This window comes from Euphorbia lathyris, chromosome 3 (assembly GCF_963576675.1).
Source record: "Euphorbia lathyris chromosome 3, ddEupLath1.1, whole genome shotgun sequence".
Taxonomy (NCBI): domain Eukaryota; kingdom Viridiplantae; phylum Streptophyta; class Magnoliopsida; order Malpighiales; family Euphorbiaceae; genus Euphorbia; species Euphorbia lathyris.
Window position 1 is genome coordinate 77,170,961 of NC_088912.1, and position 17,539 is coordinate 77,188,499.

Consider the following 17,539-nt stretch of genomic DNA (forward strand, 5'->3'; position numbering starts at 1 on the left):
AGTATGTAATAACATTCTAAGGCACATGTAACATATTTTCTGCATTTAACTTACTTTTTCACAACCAAATGATTAATTGATTATATTTTACGCAAGTTCAAGGGGCTAACTGAACATTTTATGCAAGTTCAAAAGGCTATCGAGACACTTTGAAAGTTAAGGGGGCCAATCAACCATTTTGGTAAAGTTCAGGGGGCAAATGATGTATTAAGCCTAAAAAATAATGTCAAAGTATCACGATTAATATCCCAATATCACAATAATAATTGTTTAAGTCTGAGTATTATATATGCCTACTATCACCAATGAAATCTACCGGTTGCACTAAGGAGATTATACATCTGGAATCTCATGTTAGATTTTCAATTTATATGAACGCTTTCGTATCCATCTATGCAACTGTCTAGATATTTACATATACATGGCTTGTGAGATCAACTACATTTCAAGAATAGGAAATATTGTTACATGTAAGTCTTAACGATATTATCCTATTCCTATTAAATGATTGGCTTGGGACCATTTGATATCATTATCATTATAAATTTTCATTATAAGTTTACATAAAGTTATGTCTCACTTAATCTTGTATAAACTTTACGTGTTGCTCAAAACCTATGGACATTTTATCTTAATTTAGGCTGTGTGGTAAAAGATAATAGTAATCCATAACTATATAATAAATCGAACAAGTATAAAATGAACACTTCATAAATAAAATAACATAAACAGATTGTCTTTAGGATACAACTAATATGTTTTTATCCGGATGCTTCCATTGCTTCTCTGTTATAGAAGCAAGACTTATTTCCGATCTCTTTAAGTGCCCTCTTCTCATCCATTTTGGATGAATATAGGCGCATCTTCAGTCATCATAAACCGAAATTCATCGATTTAGCAAACTTTTCGATATTGAATTTTATAGACGAAACCATGTCTAACAAATAATTCATTCACCAAAGAAGTTTTATGTGAATTAATCCAACAAGTGGAATGTAATAGTAATAATAATAATAATAGGGAATTCTTGTTATATGTTGTTGGGTTGAATAATATAAAGCAAAAGCTTCCTAAATGCAGTGAAGTTTGGTGAAGTGTAATATCAATTGGGTTGGACTGTACAATTGTCCTCAAGTTAACTAAGTAGTTGAAGTGTAATATCATTAAATATGCTTTTTATTTAGGGTCATTGGACCTACTTAATTATTAAATTCAACTTTAATAAAAGTGATTAATTGAAAATAACCCTATTGGAATCCCAGCTTAGGAATATTAATCATATATGTGATCGAACCAAAGCTCTATAATTATGATATGGGTCATATATTTTGTCTAATTTCTGCTCCTTCAATTTGTCTTTCCTACATAAACAAAAACAAAATGTCAATTATATCATATAATACCTCATTTTGAATGGGACTTTTTGTTTAGATAAGATGATCAATGGCACTTTTGAAAATGAAGAAATAAATACAATTTTAGTAACGTGAGTATCTTAATTTGTATATTCCCTAGTCACTTTTTATTGTATTTTCTTAACAATATGGATAAGTGGCAGACTTAGGATCACAAATTTAAAGCTACAACTTCAATATTCTCATATGAATAATGAAGACTAACCAACTTGTTTCTTTGAATAATGAACACTAATTAATTGGGCAATTTCTCATACCAATTTATATTTTTTGAGTTTTGAAACAATTGTATTTGAAAAATATATATATATATATATAAAAGTGAAAATTGGTCTTCACAATTTCAGTGATTATCACTGTTTAAATTGATTGCATGATTTTATTAAAATAAAAATAAAAGTTCAATAATTTTATTAGAAAAAAAATTAGATTCAATAATCCTTTTAAAATTGACAAAAACAAAAATTCAATGACCTAAATGGTGTTGTGGACCTTTTTTCATATTGGGTTTAAAAGCCCATGAAGGAACTCTTACAGTGGGAAAAGCTCTAACTAACTGACACATAAGATACAGCCCAAAATGAATCCTTATCCTTTTCAACTTAAAAAAGAAAAAAAGGAGAAAAAGACACGTACGCGATAGCCCATGGCCCTTTTCAATGATAAGTCTACTCCCACTAGTACTAAAATGTAAATTAAATAAAATGTCAACTTAATAATAGTTTCTTAATATAAAAAAAATTGAGTCTAAGTTTAACATAATAAAACTAAATTATTAAAATCATAATCAATATAGTAAAATACTAATTGATAGATAAATGTTGCTGTTGATTCTCAAACCAACGAATCAAATGAGTCTAAATCCGTATTTTTCAAATTGCCTCCAACATTGCAATCTTCTTCTACACTAAGTAAGATAACAAAATGAGATCGTATAAAAAGTTAAAAACACACAAAAATCAAATTGATAATAACATTAGCCCTGTAAATAAAATTAAATGCTAACCATGAATATTCATGTTATTTTCGAAAATAGGTTTAGTGTATTCGATATCACATTTTTAATCATATTTTCTTCACTCCAAGAATCAGATATGTTCAATGCTCTCATAATCAATGTGATCAAAATTTTATTTTTAGAGATACCTAACAAAAAAAATTTGAAGTTAATAAGTATAACAAAAGTAATACACAAAAATTCATATTTGTTTCATGCATATTTTTTAATCTTAAATTCCAATAGACATAAACAAAATGATTAAGTCTTTGATGCTCCAGCATATTTCTCTTCTTACTATGAAATGAATTCATTCAAACAAACTACAATTTCTCTCACATCCAAAAGAGAAAGATGTCTAAAATTCTAATTACTGTTTTTGTAAAGTTAGAGTACTACCTTCGAATAAGTTTCACTACATGAAAAATTAAAATATATTCAAAATAACACACTTATATAACAAGTTTGATGTTACCTCGTCTCATTGCCTTAGCTCTAGTTAGAGAAAATTCTCGACCAAAACTTCTTATGCAGTCTTGGTAATACTTTATTTCTAATATTATTTTACTCCCATCTTCAAATACATATTTATTCTCAAGCAAAGAAAAAGACCATGCATTATCTCATGCTTATTACAAAAATTATCACTATATAGAAAAGTTGGATTCAAAAAGTATGTAGCTCCAACTCGTTTTTCTCTCATCGAGTGCCTCTTGTTACATTCCCGCCTTCCCCAAATCCTCTGGAAATTCTTGAAAGCTCGTTTGGTATATTTGGGTTGAATTTGTATCCTTTCCATGTTGTTATTTCCTCCACCGCTACAACTGTTAGCGCTTCCTTCAAATTTTGCGGTAGCTGTGACAATTCTGAGAATAGCAATGACCATGGCCTTATACTTTCAATTGGTTTTTCAAGTTAATTTGCAATTACATTAACCTCAAAATTTCTTTTGATTGAGAGCATACCCACAAATTTGGAGACCAAACTCATCTATAAGTAGAGCGTTCCACCCAGAATGGGTCTACTGAGCAGGGTGGAGAGGCCGAGAATTCTTTAAGATTTCTGAAAGACATTTGGTATTCCTCCATCCAGTCGAAGTCTTTGACACCCTTGAGGCTTTTATAGAAGGGCATGCGCAATTTGGCCAAACATGAGATGAGCCTCCCAATGGCATTTATCTTGGAGCTTCTAGACATCGTTCACAGTCTTGGGGAGAGCTAAGTCAATGATAGTTTGAATCTTGTCTGGAGAGGCCTTAATTCCTCTCTAGGAGATCATGAATCCAAATAAATTACTCGAGCTCACCCCAAAGGTGCACTTTTCAAATTAAGTTTTGTCTTGAATTCTCAAAAAGTCTTAAGACCGTTTAAAGGTTGGCTACACGTAGCTCAAAAATCTTGCTCTTGATAATCATATCATTCATATATATCTCAATTTTATCGCCTATAATGTCTTTAAAAATTTATCATTAACCTCTGATATGTGGCTCCAACGTTTTTGAGGTCGAGGGCATGACCTTGTAGCAATACGTCCTTTCGTGTGTGATAAAGCTTGTCTTCTCCATATCTTCAATAGCCATTGGAATTTGGTTATATTTGTTGCTTCATCCAACAAAGAGTAAATGGCATACCCTTCCGAAAAGTCAATTAGCATGTCGATGTAGGATATGGGGTCGATATCCTTAACACAGACCTTGTTGAGGTCTGTGAAGTCAACACACAACCTCTAATTGCAGTTAGATTTTTTCACGAGCATTATGTTGGCCACCCATTTTTTGTATTGCACCTTATTGATGTTCCCACAGACGAGGAGCGTTTGGATCTTGGCCTTAATTGCCTTCTGCCTCTCTGCTTCAAAATTTCGCTTCTTTTGCTTTACTGGTCTGGCTTTTGGATCCATGTCTAGCGTGTGAGTCATAACCTCTGGCAAGATGCTAATAAAATCTTTTAGGGTCCAAGCGAAGGCTTGTATGTTCTGGTTTAGTGTTTCTATTAGATTTGCCTTCGCTTCTGTCTGGAGTTCTACTACCATCTCGACCGACTTTTCTTTGCCTACTGGTTTGTCCCTTTCTCTCTCTTCTTCTAGGATCTCTAGCTTTTTAGGTTTCATCTAGAGTGACGATATGTTTCTTGAGCCACTTTATGGTTTCCTTGTGCAAACATCATTCCTTTTTTTTTGTGGGGATCTAGCTAAGTGATTTATGGACAAGGCTCTAACGGATTCTGACAAGAGAGGTTGGCCAATAATGACATTGTAGGGGAGTGCATTTTCCACCACAAAGAACTCTACTTTATCCCGCCAATTCAAATGCATGTCTCTTACCTCAGCCTTCAAGATGACGCTACCCGGAAGAGGGACAACATATCCATTGATCCCTGCCAAAGGAGCTGAGGTGGGGATTAGTCTATTCAGTCTATTTGGAGTGCCTCATTCGTCTTCCTAATGATGATGTTGGTAGAGCGACCTATATCTATGAACACACGTCGGGATGTGAAGCTTTTAATCAATATCTCAACTACCAAGGAATCTGCATGTTCTTGCCTAGTCGTATTCTTCAGACAGTATAATGAAAATTCTGAATGGAACTCATAGTTTTTGTGGTGATCTTTATAGACCCGTATTCTCTTCACTGATATGTCTTTCATCGATCCTGACAATCATATTTAACACCTCGAGGGGCGCGGGATGAAGGCTGTGGGGTGTTATGCTCTTGAGAAGGTGCATTTCCTGACAGATTGAGAAAGCGTTTTAGCATGCCGTTTTCAACCATTTTATTTAGCTCTAGGTTGAGTTTTTTTTATAGTCCTTCATATCGTGTCCTTCGCTCTTGTGGAACTCGCAATAGATTTTGTTGTTTCTTCTGCTAGAGCATTTAAGCTTCAAGCGTTTAAGCTTCGTATCATGAATGTCTAAGTTCTTTAGACTGGTCTTTGTTTCAACAGTTTGCGACAATCAGGAACGACCCTGGGCATAGGCCGGAAGTGCAGCCGCCCAGGGTCCAAGGCCCAAAGGGGCCCAAATTTTACTTTTTTACTAGTTTTTTTTATAAATGGAATTATAATATCCATTCAAACTTACAAGAGAAAAAAATATGATATTTTAGGTATAAAATGGGCCTAAATTTCTATTTTAAACTTTTAAGTATATGTGTTTTTTGGATAAAGATTAAATTTAATCCAAATGTTTTAAGTGAAGTGCAAATGTAGCTTTAACATATGAAATAGTATAAATTTAGTCATAACGTTTCCAAGCAAGATCATAGCCCTACGTTATAGAAAATTTAAGTTTGTTTGGAAAGTGTGACAGTTAAATAACAGTCAAACTAGTCTTTTCAAATTTTCGATAACACATAGCTAAAATTGATTTTTTTTAGAAACATTAGAGTTAAATTTACACAATTTCATACGTTAGGGTTAAATCTGCACTTCGCTTAAGACGTTAGAGGTTAAATTTGACCCTTATCACTACTTAATCAAGGAAAAGCTAGCAGCGGTGCACGTGAAAAATCACTTGGGACTTATAGCTCTATTGAAATGAAAACAAGAAGAAATTGTATTGATGAAGAGGATGGATATATACAATGATGGTAAGAATAAAAACCCTAATCTACCCTTAATTAAAACTTAATATTACAAAAATTTCCTTATATAAAATGATTGAAACTGTTTTGTTGGTAAAACTTTTGTAAAAATATCAGCCCTGATGTGTAGTGGAAACTTCTAAAATCCTGCATTGTGCTTTTCTCTAACGAAATGACAATCCAATTCTATGTATTTGGTACGCTCATGAAATGTTGAAGTGCTTGTTAAATAGATAGTTGAGTTGTTGTCACAGAACAATGAAGCCGGTGACTTATATTTAACTTCCAAAAATTAACCATTGAACTTTTGCCGCGATTGTCACCAGCTTCTTGCTTTTTCAATCAGTGATTGAAAAACACAGAATCCTGTCACTAATCGTCTGGTATCCACCGCATCACAGAACGCTTTCAAAGGCCAATTCAAACTGAGATGAATAAAACAGACAAATGGATCTTGCTGGAACAAATAAGATTAAGCCTACGAAATCAGTACAGGTAACATCCAAACAGGCAAAATCATATAAACAGACATTGTAACAACACCTTTCAAAGTTTTTCAAATAGCACTATTTCATTATTTACATCACTTTCTGTGGTCATTACTCTTATCAGAGTCATCGCTTTCCGAAGATTTGTTTTTCCTGCTGCTTTTATCATTCTTGCATTTAAGAAAACAACTTCATTTTCCTCTTCATCAGTCAAAGATTATCATTTAGGGATAATGATGATCTGGTCTTGCACTAGTTAGTCCAGGATTTGAGATAAAAGTTCCAAGTTTTAGTAGCAAAAACAAGGGATAATCACAAATTTCTGTATCAAATTTCTGATACTTGTTCAGTAACAAATTTCTAAAGTTCTGCTACCCCCTATACTTAGTTTAACCATGGATCAGAAAAACTAAAAAACAAATTGCAATTGATCTTCAAACAATGAAAGCATACAAGCTCATTCAATACCAAATAATGTTCAACAGAAATAACCAAATGACTAACTGAAAAGAAACATAAATAAAAATTGCTTAAGCTGAGCCTACAAAAGCTACAACAATGGTAAAAAGAACAATAAAAACTGAACCAAATCCAACTGAGACAGCTGCTGATCCTGAAGAACTTTTCTCCACTGTCGAATGTGGAGACGGAGCCAGGTTAGATTGAGGCGGATTCGCAATCGATGGAGGCGAATTTGATCTTTGATGGTGCAGACTCATCACATCAACAATCAAACGCTGCCCATTTTTGCAATGATTAGGAGCTCCACTGATGAAGAAAAACATTCCTGATTTCTCAAGATTTATAGTACTCCTTCCATTGTTGAAGTACACTATGGAACTACTTGTGTTGCAGTGGTAATAACCCCATTTCTCCACTTCAACTACCGAGTCGTTCTTGTATTTAAACACTGAAAAAACACAACAAAACAAAACAAAACAACAAAACAATCAGCGACGAAACAATCCGCGGCCAAAGGTTGAATTTATTGACGGTTTTTATTTTTAGCGGCGGAATTTTCTGAGGATACATCTAATTTCACAAAATGTAAGAAATTAAGAAACTCACAGAGAGAATCTCCGATACGAAATCGATTCTTTTCAGCCCACTGGGTGTAGAAATGGGGGTTTTTGGGACCTGGTTCATGCCATCCTAAATCAGCCCCCACCTTGAAAACCTTTGATGCATCAGCCATTGAAACGAGGAAGATGAGAAAGCAAGTGCAGAAAATAGTCATAAAAGATGCCATTTTTGTGTTGTTGAGTGTGCTAAAATCTGCTGGAAATGCTCAATGAAGAGATTGAAGCAATTGGGGAAGTAAGTTTCGTGGAGATTAATGGAAGGAGGAGTTATATAGTAGAGTAGTAGTGGGGGCAGTTTTTGAATGAAAAAACGTGGTGAGGTTTTTGGCGGTTAGTTTAGTTGTTTGAAGATGGAACGTGCCATTAAAGTGGCAGTTATTATAAGTTTATAGCTAGTAAATGGGTGTATTTTGACTTGTTCAAAAGGGGATTTTACTGGGGTTTTAAGAAAATAATTGCAGCTCAACATGAAACTCAAACTGAATATTGTATTAATCTTAGCTTAACTAAACTGAACAAATTCTTAATCAATTGTTTAATTAATGCAATATTTTTCTTTTTACGATTTTTAGTTTTATTTAAGAATTTATAATACATGTATCCAATTTATTGTATTTTTTTATTAATTGGATTAATAGATAAGCTTTTTTGTTCAACATTTCAATACTTTCGAGCTTTATATATTTAATACTTAAAATTCAACTCCTAATTTTTTCTGAGCATAATTTTCTATTGAACGTTTTTTGAATTTATTTTGATTTTGATACTATTAACATTCCAATCTTCCACAAAACCGGGTTTTTTTTTTATCGTTATGTTGATCTCTATAACCCTGGTACCGAAAAAACAAATTTTTGTTCTGTTTAATAAAATAAGAATCTATGTATAAAATAAAATTATTATTTATGAATGTTTTTCATTTTTTATTTTCAAAATTATCTAATAAGGTTCGTATAATATATATTTTTTGTATAATTATTATATATAGATTTAATAACACTAGTTAGTAATCAGCTAACAACTACAATCAGCTGAACCAAACCGGTCCTTAATTAGTATGAAAACCATTGTAGATGTACACTTGAACTGCAACTTGTAATAAACTCAATCCTATTTTTGACACTTTCCTCAACCTGGTAACACTATCAAATTACAAATCATTTATGATTGAATCAATTTCATTTCCTCTTTTTTTTTTTTTTTTTGAATGTCATCTATAACTCATTTCAACAACAAACAATTTTTGTGGTCTATTGGATCTGTGCAACCCCGAATGCTATGCATTTACCCATCACACCAGTTTACAAGAGAAGAAACTGGTCGGTTTGATGTTTGGATTCCTCATCCAGAGCTGACTTAACAGAGATGCAGCCACAGCCATTGTGCCATTTGCAGCATCGCCAAAGCAAAAACTGCTCCCGTTGGATAATCCTCGAAAACGAATCAAACACCTCACGAAGATTGTTCTTGTAACATCTTATAAATTGCTCACAGCTGTTTCCTTCTCACTCGTAATCATTTCTTGCAACTGAGCACGCTTGGCTACTCTCAGATCGAGAATACTCGGTGGCATAGGTTTGATAGAACCATGCAACTCAACTAGATGAAAAAATTCTTGTTTCGTCAAACTTTTCTTCTCGATAAGTTCATCAACGACAGCATTCGTCAGCTTTTGGTTCTGCTGCAGAATCTGATACAGATGCAGGTGGATTGAGCAAGGATATTATTGTAAACTATATCATGTCACTGTAAGAGGGCGAGCCTTGGTGCAACGGTAAAACGTTGTTGCCGTGTGACCTGAGGTCACGGGTTCGAGTCTTAGGAGCGGCCTCTTGCCAATTAAATTGGCAAGGGAAGGCTTGCCCCCAATACACCCTTGTGGTGGGACCCCTCCCCGGACCCTCGCTCAGAGGGGACGCGTAATGCGACCGGGCCGCCCTTTTTTTTTTTTTTTTATATCATGTCACTGTAAATGTGAAATACCTCTTTTGCTTGCTCATAACACAGATTCACTATCCGTTGTGCCTCCAAATCAATTTCCTGCGATTCGCAAACTTCCATCAGAAAATGCATCAAGTAGCATACAATAGCATCCACATGAAAGAGAGAGATTAATAAAACTAATGACAAGCATGGTGCTTGCGCATCAAAAGTTGTTTTCAATCCAAAATCAGCTTCACTAAAAATGGGAAAATAAAATTCTTGCAACATTAATATAGACAAACAAGCACGAAAGTTTGATCCTCTGTTCCTGCAACAACAATGAAATGAGCATGTAGACTTACATTGATTCGATCTGCAACCCAGAAGTCGAACAAACCATAATGTTTCTCAGAAAGGCCACCGAGAACATAAGTTCGTGCAGCTGACCTAGCATTATCTGCTGTTTCTGCCCATATCGTACTCAACTGAAACAATTCCACAGCAAGGCAGATTTTAACACCACTTAGATTATACAAGTCAGAGTGCACGGAGTTACAGAATGCAGACACTGATAAAACAAATAAAAGATAACATGACAAACAGATAGTGATCATATGGGAGAACGAGAAGTGTTTTGAGTTTATACATCAGTACTGGGAGCTAAAGCCTTTCAAATGACCACTTTCAACACAATAATATCTCTGTAAAGATGGTGAGTCATACATGCATTTAGATATATATGCAAAACCTTTACCTGATTCTCACCATTCCAGAGCTCATCAGCTGCACGTGGTGCTAGTTGAACAGTGATATGATCCAGGAGGGATTGTCGGCTGCATTATGGGAGGAAATTAGATGGTTTGTGAAAGGAAATACAATTCAATGGACTAATTAAGCTATGAGAAACACTATCTTGACAACAGACCCTTCAGGAAAATCATGAATGTGCAATTTTATATTGATCATAGTTTTGCATGAACGTTTTATATCGAGACAATCTTGCGATGTTACCATCATTTCTTACAGCCTTTTGTTTAACAGAAAAAATTAATGACCCTTATTGAAAGAGATACCTAAGCATTCCCTCCTTAAATTTGACATGATCCATTTTCATCCGAACATAACCAAGTTCCCTTCCAGCTCTAGGAGCAATTGTGACCTGATAACAGAGAAAAGAAAAAAAGTCATGTAATGCACATTGTTCATCATACTTCGCCAAGCAACTCCAAAATTTAACCCAATTTTTAGAGCACAACATGTCCATGGCAGTTACAACAGCTGTCTGGTGAAATCTATTGTCACTAATAATTATGGATTCTTAGTTTGTACTTAACTATAAGATTAATAATAAACCAGTATTAATTTATGCCTCCTTTACTTAGCTTGACTTTAATACATGTATTGTATATATGGCTGACCTAAAATCTCATTTTCAGGCACAAGTATAAAAATGATGTAACAACCAAATTCAAGCATTACTAAGTGAAAGAAAGGCTTTCATAAGTAAGCTAGAGACCATACAAACTCAATATTTTTAAGATCTGGAAAATTCACAGCTACAACAGCCATAGCTGCTTCATTTATAGCTACTTGCTTCCATATCTCCGGGCTTCTTTCCTTCCTATCTAGCATTCCTCTCTCTTCTATTTGTGCAGCTTGTAATAAGTCATCCGTTGTAATCTGCATAGGCAATGTAAAACTTTTGAGTTGGGAGTGCAAGTAAATTCACTTCATTAGCATAAATTGAACACCGTAAGTATTACAAACCTAGCTGTTGTGAATTACAAACAGCCCCAATAAGCTAAGGTAACGGAAACATTCAAAAATTGATAACCTAGAAAGCCTAGCCATATAAATTTTGGCATCCAAGCAGTAGATTAGGGGAGAAAGAGAAAGGAGAAGCAGACATCAGGAGTAAACTCCCAATTTCCTATGCCAAAAGTTAGGAACCTGACCACCAAGCTACAGGCTCAATAGTCAAGTAGATGGTTATTATCTATATCGTAAAATTTCAAACTCTCAGGCCCATTCATGATGTGATTATTTTATATAATCAGAAGTCATGAAAAAATCTCAACCTACATGAATATCAACCGAGAGATTTAGGAATTTGAACAATTAAGCAGTAAATCAATAATTCCACTTGAATCTACACAGAAACATAGGGAGCAGAAAAAAAAAATAGTTTTCATCAAATGCCAATAACTGAAGCTGATCTTAGTAAAATATATAACTATATATAGGCAAACCTTCAAGAGACTTATTGGGACCGAAAATGTTCTCCCACAAACGTTAAGTGGAGATGATCTCAAGAACAAGCCTTGTTCAGAACTTGGCATCACATACACAAAAACTCTCATTTTCATACAAGTTTATCAAACTATCCACAAGTACCAAATTGAACATTCTTACCTCAGTCCTTGCATCCCGCATCATGTTAATTGCAGCAACCTCAATTATGTTTGCCAGCTCAGCACCAACCATTCCATCCGTCATACTTGCAACAGCCATGTAGTCCACATCATCAGCCATAGGCTTCTTACGAGCATGAACCTAATAAAAAATTAAAAAAATAAATAAATACACAAACAAGGGAAAAAAAGCTAGCAAGCTAAAAAGCCTTTGCAGTACTATCATCACCTTCAGAATTTCCATGCGGCCTATAATGCCAGGTTTTGGGATATAAATTTTTCTATCAAATCGTCCAGGTCTCACAAGTGCTGGATCTAGAATGTCTGGTCGATTGGTGGAAGCAATAGTGATAACTTCCCCTCTTCCTTCAAACCCATCCAAACATACAAGGAGCTGCAATTTACAACCATTAACATCATGTCCAGATGGAGGTCTAACATGCAACAAAAACTTTGATGACTCTGTATTGCAGAAATTGTACAAAAAAAAATTAAAAATTAAATAAAAAATAAACAACAACAACCAACCTGATTAAGAGTAGCATCACGTTCTTGTCCGCCAGAACCTTTAATCAAGCCACGCTCTCTTCCAACAGCATCCAGTTCATCAATAAAGACAACAGATGGAGCCTGTGCAAACAAGAATTAGTATGATCTATCATGGCATGTTGAAAGTTATCCATCTCCAATTGAATCAGAGACTTGTGAAAGTAAATGAACTAAGTGCAAGGATTAAGGTTTTGAATTAAAAAAATATGACATCCTAAAACATATGAGAACTATTTAGACCAATCAAGGGGAAACTCACATTATATTGAGAATAAGATATTCTTGGAAATCCATGATGTGTTTAGAAATCAATATCAGCCATACCAAACTATGATATGAAGGACCTCATTTGGAAGTGGTAGAAGTAGAAGCAGAAAACAAATAAGCAGATGAGAGCAACACTTACATTTTCCCTAGCTTCTTGGTAAAGTGATCGGACGCGAGAAGCCCCAACTCCGACATATATTTCAACAAACTGAGATGCAGAAATGGAGAAGAAATTCACACCTGCCTCACCAGCCACAGCCTTAGCCAGTAAAGTTTTCCCAACCCCAGGAGGCCCACAAAGAAGTATGCCACCTGATTGTAAAACCAAACTGCAGAGTAAGGCAGGAATAAATGGGAAGAGAAACATGACATGATTAAATGTTATTATTCTCCAATCTGATACCCAATTTTTGGATTCCTCTCAACAAGTTCATCATATGATATCTGCTCCAAATATTCAGTTTAAATATACCAAGTTTAGTGTGTATGTGATCTCATACGATGTAGAACAAAAGTAAAGTGTTTTACAAGATCTTATACATAGAGCATCTTCTAATCAGGTCTAGAACATAGTATGAACATGGAACGAGGTGTCACTATAAATCTTGAATAAATTATTGGATGAATACAAGTGTTCGAAGTCAAAGTGCAGAGGTAGCATCAGTAAATAGTTCTGCTTTATGCCAAGAAAATAGTATTTGCACAATTTCACTTCTAAACTCAACATTACCGCTGCATAAACAGCAAAGGAAGACAAGCATGTTTCGAGCAATTAAGGTAAATATGATAGCTTTAAAAGTGCTAAGGATTATGTCTTCATAAAAGAGAGAGAAAAAATGTAAATCTAGTATATGCTCAAATATGTTAGCTAATACATCCTGTGGAAGTTAAAACAGATAAAAACATGTAAGAATAAATTACAATGGTTTTCAAAATCTGACCTGGTATCTTCACTCCTCTCCTCCTATACATCTCCCCGTGAGTGAAAAATTTCACAATCTCCTCTAGTTCAAGCCGTATCTTCCCAAGCCCAGCAACATCTGTGAATTTCACGTCCACACCCCTCTCCAAATACTGAGGTAATCTCCTATTATGTGCACGCCTAACTCGTGCACCTGACTTCATGAACTGTGTAGCCATCTTCAAGTAAGCATTCTTCTCCGCTTTTCCTTGTTCAGTCTCATCCTCATCCTCCACTTCCTCAATTCCCATCATCTCCCTCTCCAGCTCTCTCATCTTTTTCCTCTCTTCTGCGTCTGCCTTCTCAATTTTCAGCCTATCTTCATAGTCCTTCTTCTGCTTTCGATAGTTAAGCACCACCGTCTGATAAAATATGACAAAAAAGACCAATCCTAAAAATGTGGCAACATTTGAGTCCTGTGCTAAATCAGCCCAAACATCTGCCATTTGTGAGTAATTCCTTTGAGCATCACGTAATGACTCTTCGGACTTCTTTTTGCTCTTCTCCTTCATTATGCTTCTCCGCTCCTCTTTCTTTTGTAATTTTATTGCCTTTTCAATCATTTCTCGGTCCTCTCTCATCTTTTCCAATTCCTCCTTTCTTTGCCTCTTGAACTCCTCTCTGGTTTTCCTCAACTCCATAGCTCTCTTTGACTCCTTCTTAGGCTTCAACTTAGTTAACATAAACTCGGGAACTTTCCAAAGAAACCCTAAATATGGTTTAGGCAGCTCCGGTTTCTTAACTGGAGGAGCATATGCATTAACACACAATGCATCAATCTTTAACTCATCCCATGAGTCCCAAAACCATTTATTACTCCCAATTGAAGGCAAAACAGTCCTAAAAACTTGATTATCATCCAAAACAACTAAAACAGGCTCCGCCCGTTCTCTCAAACTCGCTTTAGGAGCTCTAATTACATGTTTAAGCTTGTTGGTTTGTTTATAATTCAATATTTCCGTAAACGGTATCCTATTCGCGACAATTGGGAGGTCTTTAGACCATTGCTTAAGCTGCTCTGGGGTCAATTCTTGTGGTGGCTTTTTTGGGGTTTTCTTTTTATGAGTTGTCTTCACTGCTGCGGCGAGGGCTGGTTTTGACGCCAGAGAGATGGAGATTACGGTCAGAGTTACGGGAACAGTGAGAGCATTGAAACGGGTTCTACTATCTTCATCGTTTTCATGATCTAGGTCTTGTTTTTGGCATGAAATTAAAGGATAGGTGCGAGGTTTGAGCAAAAATTCGTGGGGGTTTTGGGCTGTGGGATAGAGAGAAGAACTAAATGGAAAATGAGAAGCCATGATTGTGGAAAGTTAAAATGAATTAATGAGAAATAGAGAGAAACTTACATTGTAGAAGCTGTTAAGTGTGGCAAGAAAGTAGATTGCTTTCCTGAATCAAATTTGAAATTGAAGAGTGCCTTCGTCATGGAGCTTGTTGATAGAAGAGTTGATCGTGCAGATAGCAGCAGTCGAACGTGAAAACAAAACAAGGCAAAACGCAGCGTTCTGAACTTTGGGTAAAACGACAATTGTTCCCTGTCGTTTAAGGAAGTTTTTCTCCTCGTCGGAGAAGAAAATCCATACCGATTTTGGGCATTTTGCTTTGTAATTTTTTTTTTGAAGCAAGGCATTTTACTTTGTAATTATCAACGCAAAAAAATATTTTTTTGGTAATCAAAAGTTTATTTAAGGTACCCGCAAAAAGTATTATTAAGTTCTTAAAAACTTCTCCATTATTGAGACGCTGCCGGCGGTAATTACTGATGAGATGAATGAGAGATTATGCTTTTAGTTTGTTTATGAGGAATTCAAGGTAGCTATCTTCCAAATGCACCCTGATAAATCTCCCAGCTCCGATGGTCTTAACCCAGGTTTTTTTCAACATTTTTGGGATTTAATCGGTATGGACGTTTATAATGCCTGCAATGTTTGGCTTGAGAGAGGCTTTTTTCTCTCTAGTCTAAATGATACTATTATCATGCTAATTCCCAAATGTGTTGTGCCTGAATCTGTCAAGGACCTACGCTCTATTTTGTTGTGTAATGTGCTTTACAAATTAATTGCAAAGGTGTTGGCGAATAGGCTGAAATTGTTTCTGCCTGAAATTATTTCTGATTGCCAATCGGCGTTTGTCCCGAGTAGATCAATTATGGATAATGTGATGGTGGCCTTTGTGTAACACTCAGGTCCAATACCATGTAGATATTGTCCGCTTTGGCCCAATTCCAACACATTGGGCCTCACGGCTTTAAAACGCGTCTGCATGTATTGGATTCACATCTTACTAATAAGCCCCAATCACTCCCTCTCCATTTCCGATGTGGGATTCAGTTCATTCCTGCCCCCATCGCCATCCCTTAGGGTCGCTCCTTGCTCAGGCCTTCTACCCCGACGCCACCCACTCCGGACCGGGTCGTTACAAGCCCACCAACTTCCGCCTGGTTCGTCCCCGAACCACATATCGTACGTGGAGAGTCGGCTCTGATACCAATTGTAACATCCCGATCCAATACCATGTAGATATTGTCTGCTCTGGCCCAAATCCAACACATTGGGCCTCACAGCTTTAAAACGCGTCTGCATGTATTGGATTCACATCTTACTAATAAGCCTCAATCACTCCCTCTCCATTTCCGATGTGGGATTCAGTTCATTCCTGCCCCCATCGCCATCCCTTAGGGCCGCTCCTTGCTCAGGCCTTCTTACCCCGGCGCCACCCACTCCGGACCGAGTCGTTACAGGCCCACCAGCTTCCGTTTGGTTCGTCCCCGAACCACACATCGTACGTGGAGAGTCGGCTCTGATACCAATTGTAACACTCAGATCCAATACCATGTAGATATTGTCCGCTTTGGCCCAATTCCAACACATTGGGCCTCACGGCTTTAAAACGCGTCTGCATGTATTGGATTCACATCTTACTAATAAGCCCTAATCACTCCCTCTCCATTTCCGATGTGGGATTCAGTTCATTCCTGCCCCCCATCGCCATCCCTTAGGGCCGCTCCTTGCTCAGGCCTTCTACCCCGGTGCCACCCACTCCGGACCGGGTCGTTACAGGATTGTAACACTCAGGTCCAATACCATGTAGATATTGTCCGCTTTGGCCCAATTTCAACACATTGGGCCTCACGGCTTTAAAACGCGTCTGCATGTATTGGATTCACATCTTACTAATAAGTCCCAATCACTCACTCTCCATTTCCGATGTGGGATTCAGTTCATTCCTGCCCCCATCGTCATCCCTTAGGACCGCTCCTTGCTCAGGTCTTCTATCCTGGCGCCACCCTCTCTGGACCGGGTCATTACACTTTGAATCTATTCATTACATGAAAGACGGAATAGAACGGCGAAGGGGAATGTTGCACTAAAGCTTGATATCAGTAAAGCCTACGACATGGTGGATTGGGAGTGTCTGCGGGCTGTGTTAGTCAGAATGGGTTTTCACAGTATTTGGGTAAATTGGATAATGCTATGTGTAACCTCTGTATCCTATTCTGTATCGGTAAATGGTTCCCTTTTTGGTCCAATTAATCCTGGTAGAGGTCGGGGATCCGCTATCTCCATACTGTGTTCAGAAGTCCTATCCCAGCTAATTTTCAAAGTACAGGCGGATGGTCTTATTCATGGGTGCCGAGTCTGCAGAGGAGCTCCATCTTTTACACATCTTTTATTTGCTGACGATAGTTTTCTCTTTTTTGATGCCCAAATTACAGAAAGCCAGGTGATTCGAGGGATTTTACAGGATTATGAAAGAGCCTCTGGCCAAGCAATCAATGTATCAAAGTCTGGTATTTTTTCAGTCCAAATGTACCAGAAGAGACTAGGACTGCTATCTGTGCGTCACTGAGCGTTACTCAACCC

The 17,539-nt window shown here is 36.5% G+C and overlaps 2 protein-coding genes across 2 annotated transcripts; both read right to left on the bottom strand.

The window, feature by feature from the left end:
* Positions 1–7,010: 7,010 nt before the first annotated feature.
* Positions 7,011–7,768, bottom strand: LOC136222731 (early nodulin-like protein 7). Its single transcript, XM_066010463.1, has 2 exons — positions 7,549–7,768; positions 7,011–7,390 (listed from the first exon to the last, which is right to left on the bottom strand). Exons 1-2 carry the CDS (start codon positions 7,727–7,729, stop codon positions 7,011–7,013), a joined length of 561 nt encoding a protein of 186 aa, XP_065866535.1. The 5' UTR covers positions 7,730–7,768.
* A 954-nt stretch (positions 7,769–8,722) lies between these two features.
* Positions 8,723–15,117, bottom strand: LOC136223017 (probable inactive ATP-dependent zinc metalloprotease FTSHI 2, chloroplastic). Its single transcript, XM_066010796.1, has 11 exons — positions 13,654–15,117; positions 12,852–13,024; positions 12,425–12,526; positions 12,126–12,290; positions 11,898–12,038; positions 11,007–11,165; positions 10,559–10,644; positions 10,240–10,318; positions 9,848–9,970; positions 9,546–9,602; positions 8,723–9,252 (listed from the first exon to the last, which is right to left on the bottom strand). The coding sequence occupies exons 1-11, from the start codon at positions 14,972–14,974 to the stop codon at positions 9,040–9,042; spliced, it is 2,619 nt and encodes an 872-aa protein (XP_065866868.1). The 5' UTR covers positions 14,975–15,117; the 3' UTR covers positions 8,723–9,039.
* Between the last annotated feature and the right edge of the window lie 2,422 nt (positions 15,118–17,539).

What these genes read in the sequence shown, in the direction of transcription:
- LOC136222731 (XM_066010463.1), bottom strand. Translation starts at nt 7,729, where the DNA reads ATGGCATCTTTTATGACTATTTTCTGCACTTGCTTTCTCATCTTCCTC. An exon ending in TCGTATCGGAGATTCTCTCT is followed by an intron (nt 7,391 to 7,548) that starts GTGAGTTTCTTA and finishes GTGTTTTTTCAG; the next exon opens with TGTTTAAATACAAGAACGAC.
- LOC136223017 (XM_066010796.1), bottom strand. Translation starts at nt 14,974, where the DNA reads ATGGCTTCTCATTTTCCATTTAGTTCTTCTCTCTATCCCACAGCCCAA. An exon ending in ACCAAGAAGCTAGGGAAAAT is followed by an intron (nt 12,527 to 12,851) that starts GTAAGTGTTGCT and finishes TTGTTTGCACAG; the next exon opens with GCTCCATCTGTTGTCTTTAT. An exon ending in GCCGCATGGAAATTCTGAAG is followed by an intron (nt 12,039 to 12,125) that starts GTGATGATAGTA and finishes ATTTTTTATTAG; the next exon opens with GTTCATGCTCGTAAGAAGCC.